Source organism: Rhinopithecus bieti, unplaced genomic scaffold, assembly GCF_001698545.2.
Source record: "Rhinopithecus bieti isolate Rb0 unplaced genomic scaffold, ASM169854v2 scaffold_33474, whole genome shotgun sequence".
NCBI lineage: Eukaryota > Metazoa > Chordata > Mammalia > Primates > Cercopithecidae > Rhinopithecus > Rhinopithecus bieti.
Window position 1 is genome coordinate 678593 of NW_016814460.1, and position 21610 is coordinate 700202.

Sequence of the window (21610 nt, forward strand, 5' to 3'; positions counted from 1 at the left end):
CCTCCCCCCCCCCCCCCCCCCCCAGCTCCTGAAGCCAGGTACCTGAGGAAGACAGAGGAAGCAAAGCGGGGATTTTGTTTCTTGTGCTGGACCTGACTCCATTGTTTCCTCTTCAGTTCACTCCCTTTCTTATCCCTGCTCAGGCGCCCCAACATATGGAGCTCCTGTTTAGCAGATGCTACATGGCATGCAGATTTCGAGGAAGAGTTTCCTGGCTAAGAGAACAGCAAGGGCAAAAGCCCTCATGTGAGCATGTCTGGTGTGTTGGAAGAACAGCAATGAGGCTGATATGGCTGGAGCAGAGAAAATCAGGGAAGAGAATAAGTGATGAGATCTGAGAGGTGATGGGGAGCCACATCACGTAGAGACTAATAAAGTTACAGTAAAACTCACACTCCGAGTAACATGGGAAGTCACTGCAGGGTTTCAAGCAAGGGAGTGACATGATCTGCCTTGTCTTTACAGAAAATTCTTGCTGCTGTATTGAGAATAGATTGAGAAAACAAGGGCAGAAGCAGGGAGACCAGTCAGGAGCTGATTGCAGTATCAGGTAAGAGGGAATGAGGGCCAGGACCAGGGAGATGGGAGCAGAGGTGATGAGAAGTGGTCAAATTTTTGATACATTTTGCAGGGAGAGCCAAGGGATTCGACAGAGGGTATGAAAGAAAGAGGAGTAGAGGATAAGACCAAGATTTTTTGGCCCGAGTGACCAGAGCAATGGATTTGCTGTTAACTGATATGGGGTAATACCACAGGAGGAGCTGGTTTTGGGAGTAGTATCAGTTGTGGGCATGTTAGCTTTGAGATGCCTGTTAAGCATCCAATTAGAGGAGGCTAGCAGGTAAATAAATACACAAGTCTATAGTTTTGTTTGTTTGTTTGTTTGTTTTTTTGAGACCGCATCTAGCTCTGTTGCCAGGCTGGAGTGCAGTGGCACGATCTCGGCTCACTGCAACCTCCACTTCCCAGGTTCAAGCAATTCTGCCTTAGCCTCCCGAGTACCTGGGATTACAGGCACGTGCTGCCACGTCCAGCTAATTTTTGTATTTTTAGAGGAGACGGGGTTTCACCATGTTGGCCAGGATAGTCTCAATCTCCTGACCTCGTGATCTGCCCACCTTGGCCTCCCAAAGTGCTGGGATTACGGGTGTGAGCCACCACGCCCAACCACAAGTCTGTTGTTTGATGGTGAAGTCCAGGCTGGAGATAGAAATTTGGGAGTAATCAGTGACACTGGATGAGATCCCCTAAGGAGTGAATGCTGATAGGAAGTGAAGGTGGCCGGGCGCGGGGGCTCACACCTGTAATCCCAGCACTTTGGGAGGCCGAGGTGGGTCGATCACCTGAGGTCAGGAGTTCAAAACCATCCTGGCCAACATGAGAAACCCCATCTCTACTAAAAAATACAAAAATTAGCCAGATGTGGCAGGCGCCTGTGATCCCAGCTACTTGGGAGGTTGAGGCAGGGAGAAATATTTGAACCTGGGAGGCGAAGGTTGCAGCAGTGAGCCAAGATCACGACACTACACTCCAGCATGGGCGACAGAATGACACTTCGTCTCAAAAAAAAAAAAAAAAAAGTGAAGGGAATCTAGTGACAGAGTCTAGGCGCTACAATATTTAGAAGTAGTAGAGGTGCATTTATCTGTCATGGGATTAAGAAACAAAAGGGGCCAGGTACAGTGGCTCACACCTGTAATCCCAGCACTTTGGGAGGCTGAAGTGGGAGGATCACTTGAGCCCAGGACTTAGAGACCAGCCTGTGGAACATAGTGAGACCCCTGTCTCTACAAAAAATAAAAAGTTAGCCAAGTGTGGTGGCATGCACCTGTAGTCCCAGCTACTCAGGAGGCTGAGGTGGGAGGATTGCTTGTGCCTGGGAGGTTGAGGCTGCAGTGAACCATGATTGTGTCACTGCACACCAGCCTGAGTGACAGAATGAGACCCTGTCTCACAAAAAAAAAAAAAAAAAAAAAAAAAAAGGTTGTGGAGGTACAAAAAAAAAAATGCTGAGACATCTCAGGGAGGAGGATTTAGGGAAGAGGTGTGGGGGCTCTTGGCTTGATCATTCTTTTTCATTCCCAGCTGCCCTTGTGGCCAGGCCCTCATTGGCCCATATCTAGATGGTCCCAGTCCACTCTCTGGGCCACTGCTTCATTCCCTTCCAAACACCACACAACAGCCACACTGACCACCTCATGCCACGCTTGCTCAAGAACCTGCAGGGACTCCTGAAGCTCAGCATTATGGTCCTAGAGCCAGGGAAAGAGAGCTGGGGCTAGATGGGACCTGAAACTCTTAGTTCATCTTTACTGCTTTGCCACTAGGGAAACTGAGAAACAGTGAGCTTTTTTTTTGTTTTTTGGTTTTTTTTAGACAGAGTTTCACTCTTGTTGCCCAGACGGAAGTGCAATGGCGCGATATCGGCAGACTGCAACCTCCGCCTCCTGGGTTCAAGTGATTCTCCTGCCCCAGCCTCCCAAGTAGCTGGGATTACAGGTGTACACCACCACGCCCGGCTAATTTTGTATTTTTAGTAGAGATGAGGTTTCTCCATGTTGGTCAGGCTGGTCTTGAACTCCGGACCTCAGGTTATCTGCCCACCTTGGCCTCCCAAAGTGCTGGGATTACAGGCATGAGTCACTGCGCCCAGCCCAACAGTGAGCTTCTCTAACGTCCCCCTGCCATTAGGTGGCCAGGACTCCTAAACATAGCTGAGTGCTGTTTATACCAGCCCACCCTGCCTATTGAATCACTTCTCAACAAGCCACAGATGTACTAGTACCTGATTTTACTCACTGCATGCAGAATAGCAGTGGAGGACTCCAAGGTGCCCAGTGGAAACAGAAGATGCAACTTTTGCCCTCAAAAAAACTTGAACTAAGGATTCTTGAATGATTTTCTCATCATTTTCCTCTATCTCTGCTTTCCTTTCTTACGACTTCCCAACATGGACTCTCCTCTTTTCCATTCTCTGCCCTAGGTTTTTCCTTAACCTGACTCATTCTTCCACAACCCCTCCCCAGATCACTTTTTTTTTTTTTAAAGCCTGACTCACTGCTGACAGACAGATCACCTTTTATTGCCCTAACCTACCAAGTGGCTCAGGCCCCAAACCCAAGAGTGAGAATCCTCTTTTCCTCTCCTCCCCATCCCCGATTCATATGCAAGTTCTGTAGGCCTTATCATCCAAATATATTCCAACTCTGACCACATCATCTCACAGTCTCCACTGGTACAGTCCTAGCCATGCACTGTTTATCTTGCCTCTGCTGCTGACCATGACAGCCCCCTAACTGGTCTCCCCTGCGTGTCCCCCTACAGTCCATTCTCCACACAGCAGTCATGGTCCCCTGAAGCCCTCAGCACCGTCTCTTGGGCCTGTATTTTTTTTGCTATTCCTGTGTCCTTCAAACCAATCTCCCTGCCTTTTGGTCATTTCCCCCCAGATGTGACCTGTCTTCTCCCTTCTCAGACCCTGGAGTGGAGGGTGCTCCCCTCTCATGGGAGGCAATCTGACAGGGAGTGGGGTGGAGGCCGTTGTGGTAGCCTAGAGGAAGTCAGTGAGCTGAGCATGATTGAGTATGCTTCTGAAATGGCGGGGAGTATTTGCAGGGACTGTCTTAGACTCACTGTTTCTCATTTCCATCTTCCCTGGTTCCTTCTGTTCAGCATTCTTCCTTGCTCTCACTGTTCCTCCCCTTCTGTCTCTCACTGACTGATTCTCTGTCTTTTGATTGGAGAGGGGAAAGGATCCCTCATCAGCTTCAGGGTCTTGAGAGATTCTTCAGTCAAATGTACCCCTGTTCCCAACTCAGGCCTCCCCCAACTCTGGGAGGTGGGCTGAAACAGGGCAGGTGGGGAACATTCATCTCATCCTCTGCATCTGTACACCTAATCTGAGTCATTCACCATTTTATCCCCAATGCCTAGCACAACTTTTTGCACCCAGTAGATGCTTATTAAGTATTTATTGAATGGGTAAATGAATGAATGAATGTCTTAGGCATTCAGTTTCCCTGTTGGACCCCTGGTCTGGCATTTCTGGTTCTTTAGACTATTGCTTTCAAACTTTAATGTGCATAAAAATCACCTTGGGACCTTGCTAAACTGGAGAGTTGGATTGAATAGGTCTGAGTTGAGGCCCAAGAATGCGTTGGTAGCACGCTTCCAGGGATGCTGATGCTGCTGGTTCTTAAGTCACATCTTGAGGAGCAAGACTCCAAGAGGAGGGGGCTCTCAGGCAGATGGTATCCTCAGCCTAAATCTGTAAAAGAGAATGATGAAGATTGAGGGAGACTGAGAGGTAGGGAGAGAGGAACCAAAGAAAGAGGAGGTCCAAGGTCACTAGTTTAAAGGCCTTTAAAGCCCCTGAGAGATACCCAGGTCAGCGGTCTCCGGAAGCCTAGAAGCACCTGCAGCATCTCTCACAACAGCGTCTCTCTCAAAGACCTCACCCCTGACTTGGGGAGGTGGGGTTCTGGAGATGTCTGCCATCTCCATGTCCCTGATTGGTCTCCTTACTCCTGATGAACCCCATGGGTCACAGAAAAGAAAACTTGGCAGAGAACAGGTTTGGAGTTTTCATTCATTTCCGTGAACATTATCCAGACTACTTGTCAGCACACAGGTGAACAGGAGGCCTGTTTAGAGGAGACAGACATCTTGCATGAATAAAAGAAGTTGGGATTTAAATCTGGCTTTGGAGGAAGATGGAGAGAGCTTTGATGAGCATGAGGGGGCCTTGGAAAGTGGTGGAGAGGTCATTCCACGCAAAATGGGCTGGAAGCAGGATGGTTCAGGGATGATAAAGGGACCAGTAGCTGGGGTGAGGAGGAAGGATGTAGGAGGGAAAAACTGTGGAAGCTCAGTGTGGTTCTGCATTAAGGAGGGCTTTGCATGCCAATTTGAGGAATCAGTAGTTTGGTGTGAATGCAGTTTGTTCTGAATGCATTAGGGTGCTGTGGACGGGAGTTCCATGAGGAGAGACATGTATCTGGGAGAGGTGTTTCTGGGGAAGGCTTTGCCATCTACCTGCTTATCGGGTGGGACCCTTCTTGTCAGTCTGTCTATACTCCCTGGAGGTTTGGTCAGGCTTTGAAAGTGAAAGATGGTCCCTCGGTTGTGGGGGAGCTAGAGTGAGGTTTTTCTGTTTGCTTGTTTTTTGTTTTCCCTCTGGGAAAGAGCTAGAGTAATTTTGTTTAGTGGAAAATTTTATGAGCTTCTGCCCTAACTCCAGGGTTTTCTTTTGTTTTGTTTTAGCCTAGAAGCCCCTGATAACAAACTATGCCTCAGGCAAGGGAGAGGAAGGGGAAAATAAGGAGGTCATTTTTCATGGTAGGTGAGCTGGTAACATCATCACTGGTCCGTGCTGGTGAACACTGGGACCCATCTGCCCCGGAATGCCCTTCAGTCTGATTTCTACCAACCACTCAATCCCCCACCCTCCAGCCAATTCAAGTGTCTCCTGACCTTGGAGTGGGGGGGCCCTCGGACATATTGCCAATGCCAGATGCTCAGAGGCTTTTCCTGCTTAGATATCTCCAGCGCTTGCCAGGCTGGGTGTCAGCCTTCCTAAGAACTAACTTAAGTTTAATACCTATGCATTTCACACGCAGGCATGTGAGGGTGGAGACTGTTTCTTTGCTGGCTGCTGGGAAGGGGCAGCATTTTGTGATTATTTGTGGGAGGAGCCTGGCTTGCAAGTCTGCTGTTTTCCCTGACAAGCATCCATCTCTTTCCTCCCTGTGTGTCTCCTGTCCCCTGTGCCTGAGGTCACTCTCTTGTACTCATTCCTCTAGCAGGCCAAAAATTATGCCAACGGAGAAGGCAGATTTTGTTTCTGTGCGAGAGTGTGGGAGATTGTTTTCATTTGATTTATTGCAGTGCCTGATGATCCTCATGCTGATGTGCTAACGAGCAGGAGAAGCCAGTAGCAGCCCTCACAGCATCACATGGAGGGCTAGGCCGACTGGCTGGCAGGGACTTAGTCCCAAATAGCAATTTAGGAGTGGGAAGGGGCTTGGGGGCAGGGCTATCACTGACACCTCAGACTCAGTTCCTCAGTTCTGGGAGGGGAACTGGCACTGGGACAACTTTGTGTGGGCCGTTCTTCCTGGGCCCTATGGCCTCTGACATTTATTTATTTATTTATTTATGAGACAGTCTCGCCTGTTGCACAGGCTGGGGTGCAATGGTGCGATCTAGGCTCACTGCGACCTCTGCCTCCCAGGTTCAAGCAATTTTCCTGCCTTAGCCTCCTAAGTAGCTGGGATCACAGGCTCCCACCACCACGTCCAGCTAATTTTTGTATTTTTAGTAGAGATGAGGTTTCACCATGTTGGCCAAGCTGGTCTCGAACTCCTGACCTCATGATCTGCCCACCTCAGCCTCCCAAAGGGCTGGGATTACAGGCGTGAGCCACTGCGCTCCACCAAGCTCCAACTTTTATATTCCTCACTGCTCTTAAGCTCTTTTAGTCCAGAGTCCTTTCAAGTGTTCTGTGGCAAATGTGACCAGGACATTTCAGGCAAAATCTTCTCACACTTGTAGAGTGAACAGAAAATTCCAGGTCTTCAGTGTTGATCACATCTTTGATGCATGACACCTAGTAGGTGCTCAGTTTATTTCTGGTGTGGTTGAGGAGGCTTTTAAATTACTACCTGGCTTCATCTAGGAAGTCGAGGGAGAAGTTTTGGGTTCCTCTGCAGTAACTGTCCATTCTTAGGTTTCTTTTCCTAGGACATTTTAAAATCCTCACTTCTTTATCTGTTCTTGTTCTTTTATGGGTGTTTCAATGGTTCTGTTATATCTGTCTTTTTAATTTTATTTATTTATTTATTTACAGACAGTGTCTCACTCTATTGCCCAGAGTGAGTAGTGGCATGATCATAACTCACTGCAGCCTCAAACTCCTGGGCTCAAGGGGTCTTCCCACTTTAGTTTCCCTGGTTGCTGTGACTACAGTCACGCACCAGCATGCCTGGCTAATTTTTAAATTTTTTGTAACGATGATGTCTCACTATATTCCCTAGGCTGGTCTGGAACTCCTGGGCTGAAGCTATCCTCTTGCCTTGGCCTCCCAAAATGCTGGAATTACAGGCATGGGCCACTACACCTGGCGATCTGTGTCTTATATGGTAGGTCATCTCAGACCTTTTTGGAAGGAATGTGGGTAAAAGCAGCTCTGAAGACATTGTGGTATTTCACTTCAGCTGCGGTATGATTTTTTCGGGGGTTGCTACCTGACAACTGACCCCAAAACAAAGGGGCTGCTGATCATGTACAGTCACACCAGGTCCTGCTGGTGGTTGGAGGGTTGCCTTGAGAGTGAACAGAAAGCCAACCTGAAGTTTAGTGAGGCAGCATGATTGGAAGGGGAATTAAGGGAGGACATGAGAAGATGAGAGAATAGAAAGAGCTTGACAAGGGAAGACAGGAGGAGAGATCAGAGGAGCAAAGAGGGAGGGGCGTAGGATGGAAGGTACTTACCATTCTAGGCCTCAGCTTGTCATCTGTAAAATGGGATTAATGGGGTTGTTGTCAGGAGTAAGACAGTTAATACATGTGACATTCTTAGCAGGTAGTAAGCATTATATAATTGTTTGATGATAATAAATAGGGTAATACTGCCTCCGTCACAAGGGTTGTTATGAGACCGGGTCATGTAAAGCACTTGGCAGGCTGCAAAATGCTCATGTTTTCTCTGCTACTATTATTATTCCACTCTTGCACTTCTTTCAGCCACTGTCCTGTCTTCATGCGGATGAAGAGGGAGCTGCCAGAAGGAGGTGTGGACCCCTGGGTTCTGTTCTGCTTTGGGGACTGTTTCCTTCCTCTCCTCTTCACCCCCTGGTGAATAGAGTCCAAGCCCCTCACCCTCCCCGCTGGCTTGTATGCCCTCAGGCTCAGTGGAGAGAAAGTAGAGGCTGGCAGGAGGGGCGCAGGAGGGAGGCCAGGGGAAGCCAAGCTGAAAATGAAAGCTGGGGAGGGGGCAGTGGAGCGCCTGGAATCATGTTTGCATAACGAGCTGTGCTGGCTCTGGCTTGCTGTTTTTCCAGACAGGGCTTTCCCTCCTTTGTCTCTCAGCCGGTGCTCCAGTCTCTTTCCTTCTTTTTTGTCTCCCGGCCACTGCCCCTCATTTCCTTTGCCCCTTAGTACTCCCTGCAGCCACCTGGACTCCAGTCTTCCCCTTCCATTTCCCTGGCTTCTGCTCTGAGGCTCTGCTCATTTATACCCTTGTTTTCCCGATCCCCATCTCCCTCGTGTGCCCGCCTTCTCTGCCATCTATTTCTGCCCCAGTGAGTTCCCCTCTGTCTCTCCCTAGTTCTCCCTTCTCCATCTCTGTGCCATCCCCTTTACTCTCTTTCTGGCTGGAAGTCCCCCATCTTTTCCTGCCTGCTTCTGTCTTGCTCTTGTATTCCTGGGTCTCCTTCTTCTTACTGACCCCCTCTGCCTCCCGGGTCAGGCTTCACCTCCTGCCTTCCTCCCCTTCTCTTGCCTTCCCTCTCTGGCAATAGCGCTTTCCTGTCAATTATACTGCTTGGATTCAGGGCACTTAGCACCTAGATTCAGGGCCCACTGTGAAGCCCTGCTTTGTTCACTTGATGAAATAATTGCAGTAACAAGACTAAAATTTAATGAGCACTTACTAGACGCCTTATCTGTGTAATTCTCTCATGTAATTCTCTCAATAATGCTATGAGGTGAATATTATTATCCTCATTTTACAGATGAGGAAAGTTGAGAGATTAAATAACTTGCCGAAGGTCTCACAGTTAATCAGAATTGGGGCTTGAATGCAGGCCTGCTTGCCTAAGGAGCCTGTGCTCCTAACCACAGGGGTTGATTCCAGCCCTGGAAGAAGCTCGTCTCACTTTCTCTCCCAGTGAGACTAACATAGCCCTCCTCCTTTCTTTAAACATCATCTTGGCGCCCCCAGCTTCCTCCAAAGGTCATTTGGTTCCTTCTCTTTTCTCTGCACAAGTCCAGATTCAACCTAGCCTCAAGACCTTATTTTATATGACAGTGCTACTAACCATACATTGCCTGGCACTGATCTAAGCACTTTATGCATATTATTTTATTTCATCATCTTAGTAACTATGGAAAGTAGCTACTATTCTCATCCCCATTTTACAGATGAAGAAACTGAGGCACAGGGAAGTCAAATAACTTGTCAGTGGTCACAGAGTTAATAAGTTAATAAGTGGCAGAGCTAGGATTGAGCCCAGGCACTTTGGCTTCAGGGAACCTGGCCTAACAGCCACACCGCTTCACACAGTTCCTGGGAAAACAGGTTTTGGTCCCTCACCTCTTGCTACTAGTCCAGGTGCTTTGAGCAGTTCTTGTGGTCCATCCTCAAGCCCATTTCTGTGGGCACTGCCTGCTGTGGTGTAAAGTCTGCCACCAGCACTGACAGCCCTCAAGATCTGGTCAGGCCACTTGCCCTCATCGGTGCCTGAGGGGATTTATTGGTGGCTGCCCCCAGGGAGCAGGGACAAGTGTTTTCCTCTCCAGCTCTGCTGTGCAGCCTCCTAGCCCGACAGCTCCCTCGTTCCGGCCCATCACAGCAGCTGATTTACCTCTATGGCTGGGGGATTTAGCTGCTAGCCTGGCTCCTACTATAAATCCCTGGGCAAATAACTGAGCTCTGCATCAAAGCTGCCAACAGGGGAGTTGCCAACAGGAGCAGATGGTCGCTTTGGCTGTGGGGTGCGGAGGACGGGCAGTGGCTCCAGGGCTTTCTTGTCCACCCCTGTCCACAGAGCCAGGCTGCACCTTGTTCATGCCCATGGGGTTCCCCCTCAACTTTCAGAGGATTTGATGGCCCCATCCTGGCATCTCCCTACACTGAGCGCCGGCAGGTTCTGGTTGATGTTGAGTCTTATACCTGCTACTCCGTTTGAAGTCTGTTTGTCTGACATCACTAGAGGAGAGAACTGACTACCATACTGGATTGTATCACCCTTCCAAGAGCTGAGCATTGGGTGGTTTTCTGGGAACCCATCCCACACATGTGGGATATAGGTAGGTTCTATCCTCCTGAGAGGCTCAGACTGAAGCAGGAATTAAGAACTTCTCAGTGGGAAGGAATGAAAGACCTAGAATGTAAGTGACCTAGAGTGGAGGCTGAGAGAAACCTCCAAAAAGTAGGCCAAAGTCAGGGTGGAAGAACCCGGAAGGATAAAGGTACTCCCTAAAAGTGAGACGTGTGGAAGCTGTGGTTGGAACCCTCAAACCTTCCATGTGTGGCCCTGGCTCAGGAACATGATATGACTGCAGGGGTCCACACTGGATCTGGGGGTGCAGTGGGACTGGAGGGGTCATTGTTCTATCAGTGCTCCTTGCTTCTCTGACTTCCTCCCCTCTTTCTCTGACTCCTTCAGTGGCTTCTCCCCACCACTCCCTGCCTGTTCGCTGCTCCCTTCTCTTTGCCATGTTCTCCCCTGTGGTGCTCTCGCTTGCTGGTAGCCAGAAAACTCTTCCTGCACTCAACTGACCAGCCTGCCGTGGTACGATTGGGCTGAAAGAAGCTCAGGGCTCTGGTTCTGCTCCCCAGAACCTTGCTCAGTCTGGAGTCTATCCCCAGTGTCTGTGCCATTTTGTTCTTATGTTCATTTATCTTTCCTGTCCCCTCCCCCACCACTGCCGCCTCTGCCTGGGAGATTACAGTCACTGAATCAGCAGCCAGCTCCAGAGTTCTGCTGACAGGGGACTTTCTGCCTCCGAGGGCTCCTTGGTGGGATCAGGGTCCCTCCTGAGGCCCAGGGATTTGGGGTAAGGGAAAAGAAGGGCTGGAAAGAAGAACAGGTGGATGCAGAGGGACAGATGAAGGCAAAAGGTAAAGGAGAGAGGCAGGAATACGGAGACAGAAAGGGAGAGATGAACAGAATTAGAAGAAAATATAGACAAAGATGGAAGAACAGTGGGAGAAGTGGAGAGAGAAGCAGAGGCTGGGGAGATGGGAAAGAATACAAGAGGAGGGGTATGGGAACTAGGTGGGGCAAGCTCTGTTCGGCAGCCTGCCCAGGCCCAGGCAGTCCAGGCCCAGCCCTGCCCTCTCCCCTCCCCTGGTGCCTGGGGAAGGCCCCTTGGAGGCCCAAGTTCACTGGGACCCAGCTGAGGGGTGCAGGCTGGGGCCCGCTGGCCCTGGGTCTGGGACTCTGCCTTGCACCTCCCTTTCTCCTCCTCACGTGGTGGTTTGTACTTCATCTTGTTTGCGGGGCGGCTGGGCCTGCTCTCGGGGTTTAATGATCTGTGCCATTATTTATAGCTTTGCTCGCCGAGAAACACACTGAATTTATCGCTTGCTTCTATAAATAACCCTGGCAAACGGGTGCCCAGGGAGGAGGGCGGGAGGGGGAGGGAGAAGCGAAGAAAGGAGAGGTTGGGGGTAGGGCAGGGGAGGACTCTGTGGACTCTGTCCCCAAAATGGGGTGATGATGTGCACAAGGACAGTGGAGGCTGGCCAGACTCTTTCAGCATGGGTGTGTGTCTAAGGACACATTAATATAACAGGACAGTGTGTGCCCTGTGAGGGGAGAGGGAGTGTTTGCATGTTTCTGAGGGCATGCATGAGTTGACTATGTGTTACTGTTTGTGTTTGTCTCCGGTGCCACATTGGTGGCGGTGAGGCTGAAAAAGCACAAGGTAGCCTTCAGCAATGGCTGGTCTCGAAACGGATGTCCAGCAGGGCTGAGAGACAAGGGTTGGGGGTGGGACTTGACTAGAGTCGGGATTCTTTCTCTAAGGTTGGGGTAACAGAAAAGGTCACAGTGAGACTGCTTTTCTGGGTGTTCGATGGCAGAGGTGATAAAAGGAAGAAATGAGGCCTGAGGGGGCAGGGGCCAGGGCCACCTGCTCCAGGATCCAGAGAGATCTTCACTTTTGGGCTTCATGGAAGGAGAGGTGGTGGATGGAGAGAGGGGTGGGGTGTGTGGTTGGCCGCAGCCAGCACTCCTCCTAGGACCCTCCTGGCAAGTCCTGACCCAGAGTGGGAGTAGGGGCTCCGTGCAGGCCAGCCTGCCTAGGCAGAGCCAAGGGCCTTGTGCTGTGGCCGGCAGATTGCACCATGCCTGCCTATAGCAGGCCTTCCCCCTGGCCAGGGCTCTTCCCTACCCCTCCTCAGGACTGCCCAGGGTAGGCAGGTCTTGAGGAATGGAAACTCTGGCATGGCCCAGCAACAGGGCTGTGGTCCTGCCTCTGTTCTCTCCCTTAGCCCACCACACAGAACCCGCTGCAGCAGCAGCGATTAGCTCTGGGAAGTGCTGTGCATCTCTAATGAGGGCATTTGCATATATAATGAAGAACCTTCACAGGTGTTGGCAGAGCCACCACTCCTCTTTTCCCTTTCTTCTTTCCTGCCAGCTGCCATCTTTGACCTGTGGCTCTTGGGTTGTGGGAGTCCCTGCCCATTCAGCTGGGAGATGTGCTGTGCTGAAGGACCCCAGGCACAGGTGAGTTTCAGGGACTCCCCTCTCTGGGTCAGACACAGTCAAGGTGAAAGCCCATTGTGTCATTGTGCATGGACAGGCCCAGCAACCTGTGTACACGTGTGAACATGAGCCTGTGCACAAACAAAGAAGGCACAAGGTCAACACGCCCATCTGTGCCCAAGTGCACTGCAGCGTGGTAATGTACCCTGGTCAGTGCAAGTATGCAAAACACGTCCCAGGCTGCACCCTGGCTGATGCTACGATGCGCAGTGCACACAGCTGCCAGCACATGCTCCTTCACACTCACATCCTGGCACTAGTGCAGACAATTAGAGAAAAATGCACCTGCACCGACACTTCCTCCATCCACACAGGGCCTCCTCCCTCCCTCCTTTCCTTTCTGCCTCATGGAGTCATCAGCTCTTATTCAGGCCAGAAAACTACCTCCCCATCCCATTTAGACCTATGAAGTACGCAAGAGACCATTTTCCTTTTTAAAAAAAGAATATGAGAGGCCCTTACACCTAGATAAATGACGTTGAAGGGGAAGAGAAAATGCCAGGGCCAAGGTGGCAGGTAGGACCTCAGGTTGGGAACTGCAGGGAGGTGGAAAGATTTCTGGGGAGGAGCAGCGCCAGGGGTGCTGAAGTCCCCACAAGGTCATTCTCAGGTTATCCCCGACAGCCCTGACTTTCCTGCTGCAGACCAGCCAATCCCCGGCCCGAGGCCTCCCCCCACTCTCCTGTTGGTCCTGCCGAGCCACATGACCCTCCCGCTCTGTGGCATCTGTCTGGATGATGGATGCAGCTGCTCAGCTCTACCTGCTGGGGGACAGGGACTGCACAGCTCCTAATTACCTCCTTCTTCAGTGAGGGCTGAGGGCTGGGGGCTCGACGCCGGGCTGTATGAGACCCCCTCTCCTCCACTGGGGCTGGGGCTGACAACCTGAACTAGAGCCAGGCCTGGAGGCAGGCAGGCATTCCCTGAACTGTGCTAGGGTGAGGGGGTGTGGGAGCACTAACCTGGGGTGTGGAGTGTGGAGAGTGCTTCTGGAAGGTTGTCAGAGGGGAGAAAGTGCATCATAAGTGACTTGGGAAGCTGGGATAGGATACTAAATGAATGACCTTTCTCCAAGGCCATCCCACCGAGGGCAAGATTCAGTTAAATATCAAGGCAAACTTCCTGGCAATCAGGGATAAATGTGCCTGAGCAAAAGACAGAAAGGTGGAGACAGAGGTTTGGAAAGATTTTTAGAAGACGAATCAGATCATCGTTTTCCTGTCTGATGGGTGGCTGGGTCAGAAATAGTCAAAGTGAAAGCCCATTGTGTCAGTGTGCATGGACAGGCCTAGCCACCTGTGTACACGTGTGAGCATGTACGAATAGCTGCAGAAGTAGGCTGGAGTTAGAGTAGGAGGGCTGCAGGTAGAACTCGGAATGATTTGTTGGACCAGTGGGTTGGGTGACACTGAACTGGACACTTGAGGAGGTTGTGACACATCAGTGTGGGAGGCTCTAGGTCTGGCCTGGCTTGGAGAGGGATGAGGGAGACCCCAGGATTGTAAAGATGGTGGAACTCCTCGAGACTTCTCCCCAGGGGCACCAAGGTCTTAGGGGGCAGAGGCATGTATTCAACAATACCCCAGTGCAATGGGATGCCTGGTGGGTGTGAGTGCCCCTGGCTAGAGGTAGGCAAACAAGTGGTTGGGAATGGGACCACTACAAGATTTCTTCTGATTCTGAGATCCTAGGAATCCCAAAATTACAATTCTTTAGGTTTCAAGAAGGGAAAGTGGGGAAGGGTTGGGCACAGAGCTGGTGAGTAGTACCAGGCATCTTGGCTGCCAGTCCCCTTCTCCTGGTAGCAATGGCTATGGTGATATGCCTGTGATAATTGCTATCCTTATTAAATGATACTGCAACTCACAGTAATGACAATTCCACCAGGATTCATTGCTCATAGTCCTCCCATTTTGGGGGATCTCTTGGCTGAGGAAGACACAGAAGGAGACCTTGAGTCCCTTTGTACCCCTGGTCCCAAAAGGAGGACAAAATAAACCAGTTTTCCAGGTAAGCAGACCTTGAGGTCAGTGTGGATAGCGAGGAAGGGAGTTGGGGCGAAGGCAGCAGGTAGGCTCCTCATGTTCCAGTGAGTCCTCTTTTTTTTTTTTTTTGAGATGGACTCTTACTCTGTTGCCCAGGCTGGAGTGCAGTGACCCAATCTCGGCTCACTGCAACTTCTGCCTCCTGGGTTCAAGTAATTCTCCTGCCTCAGCTTCCTGAGTAGTTGAGGTTACAGGTGCCCGCCACCACACCCGGCTAATTTTCGTATTTTTAGTAGAGACAGGATTTCACCATGTTGGGCAGGATGGTCTCAAACTCCTGACCTCAGGTGATCCATTCACCTCGGCCTCCCAAAGTACTGGGATTACAGGCATGAACCACTGCACCCAGCCCCAGTGAGTCCTTTTCTGAGTAGTCCCCTGCCAATCTTTATTTGTCTCCCCAGGGCATTTTTCCCAATCAACCCCACCTCTGGGTTTACGTGGGTTGCAAATGTTTGGGCTGTCCTCAGCAACGTGCCCCCCTCATTCCCCGCCACCTGACTCCTCACTGTCCTAAGCTCATCAGGCTGTGGGGTGGACCCTCCCTCGCCCTTGTCCTTTATAGTGCCTTGGGTGCCCTCCTCTACTGGCATGAGTCTTGAGGGAAAAGGTTAGGTAGGAGGTTGCTTACTGTGCTCCCCAGTGTGTGTTCGCGTGTCTCTACTTCTAGTACAGTTTCTTCATGTGTGTGCTGCGGTGCAGGGTACACAGAATGTCTGGGGAGGCGGCTCTGCTCTTGCCCATTCAGGGAGAATGAAAGAGAGACAGAAGGGGTGGGTATCTGGTGATCCATCATCTCCCCACCAGGGCAGACTGGCGCAGTTTTGTGAAACCAGGCTTTCCTGGTCTTAGTATGACACTTATGAGTGTGCGTGCACACACACACACTCACACCACAGTCACCCCAAGGGACAACACACAGACTCACCGACATGCTTGATGCCTCAGGTTTTTTCCTGGGAAGTCTGCCCTGTAAGCTGCTCTCTAATTGATTACCCTAATTTATTAGAGTAAATTTCCTAATAAGTCCCTTTGCATGGATCTCCCATGTCACCCCAGACAGAAACCTTCCATAACTCCCCAGTGCCCATGGAGCGAAGCTCAGACCCTCTAGCCAGCACCCAGGTTCTCTGGTCTATTCCCAATCTGCCTTTCCAGCTTTGTCTCCCATAATCCTCCAACAGGAGTGTCTTCCCCAAGAGGACTATTCCTGTGCACTTACATTTCCTCCCTCCTGGATCACCAGAGTGAGTGCCCTCCTCCCACTCACACCTCTAATCATTTTTTAGGCCCACCCCCTCCAGGTGGCCTTTTTGACTTCCCCAGCTTAGAGCAACTTCTTTCTTAGCGTGTATGTGGTCCTTGGCATTTGGAGGATGTCTTTCTACAGGTTGGGTTGGAGGAGCCTTGTCTCCTCACTTCTGAGCCTCTCAAGGCAGGGCCTGTACTCATTCATCATTATTTCCCTGGTGCCTAATATGGTGTCTGGCATCTGTGTATGTAAATAGCTGAGAACCTGGCCCCAGGAAAGAGCAGCCTTCTGAACTGGATTAAGTCCCTGCCCTGGTTCTTCTGGCTCTGTGACCCTAAGCAAGCAGCTTCCCTTCTCTGAGCATCAGCTCCCTAGTTGCACTGTGGGGAGGTTGGACCTCCTTACTCTAAGATTCTGTTTCTGTGGTGGTGAGAATGGAGACAAACAGCCAGATATAAATAGATGCATAGGTAGCTGGTTACAACACAGCAGGTGAGGAGGCTGGGGGGTAGTAACTAGATAAGTGGCTAGGCAGATCCATGTGATCTGGGCTACTTCCTTTGCTTCTTGCACCCTCTATTTATTTATATGAAAAATGGGATTGACGTTACAGGATTCCTTTGGACTTTAGGTAGGCAGAAGCTTAGTTCACACACAGTACACAGAAGGACTTACTTGGAGAATTGTATCTGGGGCCCCTCTCCCTTTTCATGTCTTCCCTCATGGTCTCTGTTCTGTTTCTTTTCCTCTTGATAATTGCCTGGGAGAACCTGTACTCACCTCCCTTCACATCAGCCCCAGTGGCTTGGTATCAGGCCTGAGTGCAGTCCCTGACTGGCAGCCTACGGTGGGGTCTGGGCTGAAGAATGCTTCAGTGAGCCTCCAGGCAGCTCCTCTGGTGGAGTCTCCTTTGCAAATGCTGTTGCTGCTGCAGGAACCACAGGATTTCCCACCACCCCAGATTCCCATATTCCGACTCCTCTGCCTCCCACACATCCTGCCTTCTATCTGACCCTGACCTTGGGGGTCTCTCCCAGCCTGAGAAATGTCCCCCTTGCCTCGTTACCCTTCCCTGGGAATACTGAGGCTGGAATTGTCTGTGGAGGCCAGGAAAGTTCCTCAGAAATTTGAGGAAGGGGGTGGGGTCTTGAGTGAGGGGAGACCCCTATTCTACATTATGACCTCTGGCTCACCCCCACTTCCCAAGTCACCCTTGGGATAGCATTGGATGGAGGCCCCAGAGTGTGCCCCCAAACCCATGTCCCTGTCTCCATAAGGCCTTAGAGGCAGGAAACTTTCTTTGCAGGGAGCCGAAGGGGAACTGGTGTGTGTTCAAGGTGCCCCGGGGTCCCAGCTTCCCAGCCCTGCCCACTCTGTGATCTCCAAGGACCTTGGGTACATCCAACCTCAGGAAAGCCGCTCTGTTTACAGTGTGGGAGGTTTGTTCCCACTGATGCTGCTCAGTCTAGAGCTCTGGAGGGAAGAGGGGAAGGACTGTGGGAAAATTGAGGGGAGAAACCACGTGAACTTTGGAAGGAGGTGGAGTTGGTGACTTTTCCCCTCCTTGGAGCAACTGGGAGGTCTAGCAAAATTTAGCCCTTTATCCTAGGGAAGAAGGACCCTAGAAAACAAGTGAAGAAACCAAGTGGGGGAAATTGAGGGCAGGGAAGGATCAGCAGTTTGCTGGGAGCTGTAGTTGGTGGGAGGGAAGAGCTGGAGAGATCCAAACCAGAGAGTACAAGTCAAGACTTACTGCATGTGATTTGGCTGCAAATTACACAGCATCTGGGTCATTGCAAGGGTAAGGGCCCTAGAGGCTGGGGCTGAGTCACATGTTTCATTTTTACCATAGGGACTGGCCTTTGCTTGCAGGGGCCCAGAGAGGGAAAATATTTGGGCGAGGTCACACAGCACTTGCCTCAATCAGAGGCCAGCCTGGCTTTCTCTTGCTCTTATTTTCTCAGCCACTCTTGACCTAAAAAATACATGTATTCTCCAGTCTGTACAATCTCCCATGCTCCCTCTTCCCCCTAAATAGTTATGTGTGAACTTTGACCTGGGAATTTGCTTTGAGGGGAGCACTTTGGGAAAACATGATAAAGCCTCATAAAGAACTCCAACAGCTTGCAAATCGCCTGTGCTAAATTGCCCCTTCAAGTGAAAATGAAAGCAAATGTCTGTTTTATGGCCATGTTTTCTTGGGCTGCAACTATGGGGAGAGTGCAGGCAGTTCAGAAATGGGAAGCAGAGAGAAGGTGGAGGCATGTCAGGTGTGGGATCCCTGGACAGGTAGAACAAGCTGCTCCACAGAGGCCCTCCAGACCGTTCTTCTGCATTTCTGCCTCTTCCACCCCTTTTCTATGTAGAGAGGGTGTCAAGATAATCCTGTCCCCAGGAAGCCCTTCTTAAGGCCTCTCCTCTTCTCCCAGTGTGGCTTTGGAAAGTTCTTGGTCTTCTGGGGGCACCAACGTCCTAGAGTGCCACTGGTGGAAGCCGTGACATCACCCCGGTCAAGGTCTTGACCTGGGGTCTGTGACCTCCCAGGGTTTCTCTGACAGGCCTCTGAGGTTGTTGCTGGGGTAGAGGGGCTCTAGACCACTCCACCCCTTGCTCTTGTGGTTTTCCCCAGATCTAGTCCACTTTTGCATGGTGGGATTCTAAGTGAGGATTGTTTGAAAAGAGGTTCTAAGGCAACAATAATAATACAACAATAATAATAATAATAAAAATGATGATGATGACAAAAGGAAACTCCTGATCTACTCTAATCCCTTCACTGCACAATTGAAGAAATTAAGGCCCAGAGAGGACCTCTTGGGGGAGGACCCTTGGTTGGATGAAAGGAAGTCTGGGAAAAGCAGCTCTGATTCTGACCCAAGTCACTTCCCTTCTCTGGGCCTCAGTTTCCTCATGAGTAAAACAGATTTCCTGAACTTCAAAGGTCCTTTTCAGGTCTGTGAACCCTAAGTAAATAAGTATGTAATAATGACAACAATAGCCCATGTTTTTTGACCGCAGGGATGTGCCAGGTCCTAAGTGCTATGCATTTTCTTTTTTTTTTTTTTTTTGAGATGGAGTCTCACTCTGTCTCCCAGACTGGAATGCAGTGGTGTGATCTCAGCTCACTGCAACCTCCGCCTCCTGGATTCAAGTGATTCTCATGCCTCAGCCTCCCGAGTAGCAGGGATTACAGGCATGTCCCACCATGCCGGGCTAATTTTTGTATTTTTGGTAGAGACAGGATTTCATCATGTTGACCAGACTGGTCTTGAACTCCTGGCCTCAAGTGATCCACCCGCCTTGTCCTCCCAAAGTGTTGGGATTACAGGCATGAGCCACTGTGCCTGGCCGCTATGCATTTCCATGGGCCATCCCTTTTAAGGCTCAATAACTTTATGAAATATCATTATTCCCATGAGGAAACTAAGGCACAGAGAGAGGTTAAATAACTTGGCTGAGGTCTTTAAATGGCAAAGGCAGAATTTGAACCCTGGCAGTCCCACTCCAGGGCTTGGGCCCTCAGTCACTGCTCATGTAAGGGGACTGGGACTCAGTTCTGCTGACCTGTGGGCCAGTGCTCCTTCCACTGTACCAGGCCACCTGCCTAGCTAGGGCAGTGCTGGCCTCAGGCTCTCTGGAGGCTGCTGGGGTCTGCTGTACTCAGTGCTGGGAAGCGTAATGCTCAGTGCACACCTTGCAGAAGGGGCTTTGGGGCAGAAGAGGATTTCTTTTTTTTTTTCAGTGAGTTTCCTGAGCTTCAAAGAACAGGGCTTCTTGAAGGAGGCCTCAAAGGCTGAGAAGAGCTTCTGTGGGACTCCAGGAAGCTGTGAAAGTTCTTGATCAGGGCAGCAATGATACAATAGTGTAAAAAATTTCCTCCCTGCCCCTCACTCAATGGCCTGCCCACCTAGGAAACCCTGCAACAGGCAGCCAGACTGGCCCAGTCTGCAATCTTTCAGTGACAACCCCAACACACACACACACACACACACACACACACACACACACACACACGCATGCAGTGTCCCTTCTAACCTGGCTATCCCAGCCTCTTCTCTGAAGCTTCACTGCTAGAACTTGATGTTGGATCTGGCTTCCTCCTCAGAAGACAATTTATGGCAACATGTCGAAGACTCTGTTTTAATGAAGTTGCAAAAGTAGGTTAATGGGCTGTGGGTGTTTTTCATTCCCCTCCTCCTGCCCCATCTCCACCCCTGGGTGGATGAATGATGCCTCTCCCAGCAAGATGCAAAGTCAGGCTGAGGATCTCGGGCCTGGACTCAAGCTCGCATCCCTTCCTTGGCCCCCTGCTCAGCTCCTCAGCACCACTCCTCTCTGCCACTGGGAAGGTGCCCAGAATGTCTAGCCCCAATCCCTCCTGCTGTAGCTGTGGTCCAGAAGGTGCTCCAGGTTCTGCCCAGAGGGGAGGAGCATGGCATATTTGAGTGGTGGGTCTGGGGCAAGGACTGAGGCAGGGGTGGGACTCTGAGGAATAAGTAAAATGCTGGAGAATGAATTTCTTTTAGACTGGAGAGGCAGGGAGGTAGAAGCTCAGCTAGCATGGACCCAGAGAACTCTGAAGCTGGTGCTAGTATTCTGGAGGAGGACTGAGTTTCTGGGAGCCTCTCCAGTTGCTGTCCCTGCCTGTGTAATTCATCTCTGTGTTTCCTGATACCATGCCGATGTAGAGCTGCTCTTGCGACTGTTTGCTAAGTGAATGATGGATACAAGAGTGAATGACTCTTCTTTCCCTACGCCAAGTCTCTGGGGCTAAACTACCCTCATCCTTGCTCACCTCTACACCTTCCCTCAGCTGTTACTACTTGGAACCCTCTCCCTTCTCAGACTGTGCCCAATCCTGGCTGTACACTTCTGTCTCTTGGAGAGTTTTTCATGATTAAACTGCAAGAAGAGTTCTCTATTCACTCGGGTCCAAGATTAGGGTCTGTCATCCCTGTAAGTTCAGGGTCCCTAGGGTCTATGTCATTTTCCTCCCGATTCTGCCCTGCCTCAGCAACACCCAGGGCAGGGCTCCAAGACTGAGGTGAGAGCTCTGGGCTCAGTTATTGCTGGGGACATACACCCAGGAGGACCATACTGCTGCCCAGGACCAGGCCTGGTCCTTCCTCCCTACAGAAAGCTGGGAGCATGCACAGCATCTGGCCTGCCATCCCTCCCGGGGAGCAAGTAGCCTTCTTCATTCCCAGCCCCTCACTGCCAACAAAGGAGGCTGTTGGCCAGGCTTCGGGACTTGAATACCAAGATGGGGTAGAGCAGAGCCTTGCTGCCCTACAACTTCAAATTATCCCCTCCTCTAGGAAGCTGGTTCACCTCTGTCCTTCCCCCTCCAAACTCCCTAGCTTTCTTTTTCAGCCTTAGCTCCCTCCCTTCCTCTGGGCCAGGTAGTAGCACAGGCCTGTGACCTTTTGGAGTCACCCTGTAAAAACCCCTGAGCAAACCTAGTGTGAAGCCCAGAAAACCCCACCATAATCTCCAGGGCAACTCCACAGTTGTACTCTAAACTCTACAACAGCATCCACAATCTACAGTAACACCCCAAATCCCTATAGTAACATCCAGAACTACCCAGCCCAGGCAGTGCCATAGAGCCACCCCAAACATGGCACAGGAAGCTCAACACAGGCCCTTCAGGAGCAGCTAAGCCTAAGCTGATCTTCTAGCTGACCCGAACAGGGGGGTCTTCCTGTCCAAAGCCCCCATTGGACCTTGCTCCCCACTAAACTTTGCTGTGGTAGAGGGACGGGTGGGTGCCCAGGGCATGGACGTGAAAGTTTCCCCTCACCTGAGGTGCTGAG

The 21610-nt window shown here is 50.8% G+C and overlaps 1 protein-coding gene across 9 annotated transcripts in view; it reads left to right on the plus strand.

The window, feature by feature from the left end:
• The window catches only part of SMUG1 (single-strand-selective monofunctional uracil-DNA glycosylase 1), a 71473-nt gene that overhangs the window by 17397 nt on the left and 32466 nt on the right, over positions 1 to 21610 (plus strand). For 8 of the 9 annotated variants that reach the window (XM_017851004.1, XM_017851003.1, XM_017851001.1 and 5 more), the window contains one exon: positions 12370 to 12458. In XM_017851004.1, the coding sequence (XP_017706493.1) occupies positions 12370 to 12458 (89 nt within the window). Of the gene's footprint in view, positions 1 to 143; positions 368 to 12369; positions 12459 to 21610 lie in introns of those variants that run through there. The other variant, XM_017851007.1, reaches the window with a different exon arrangement.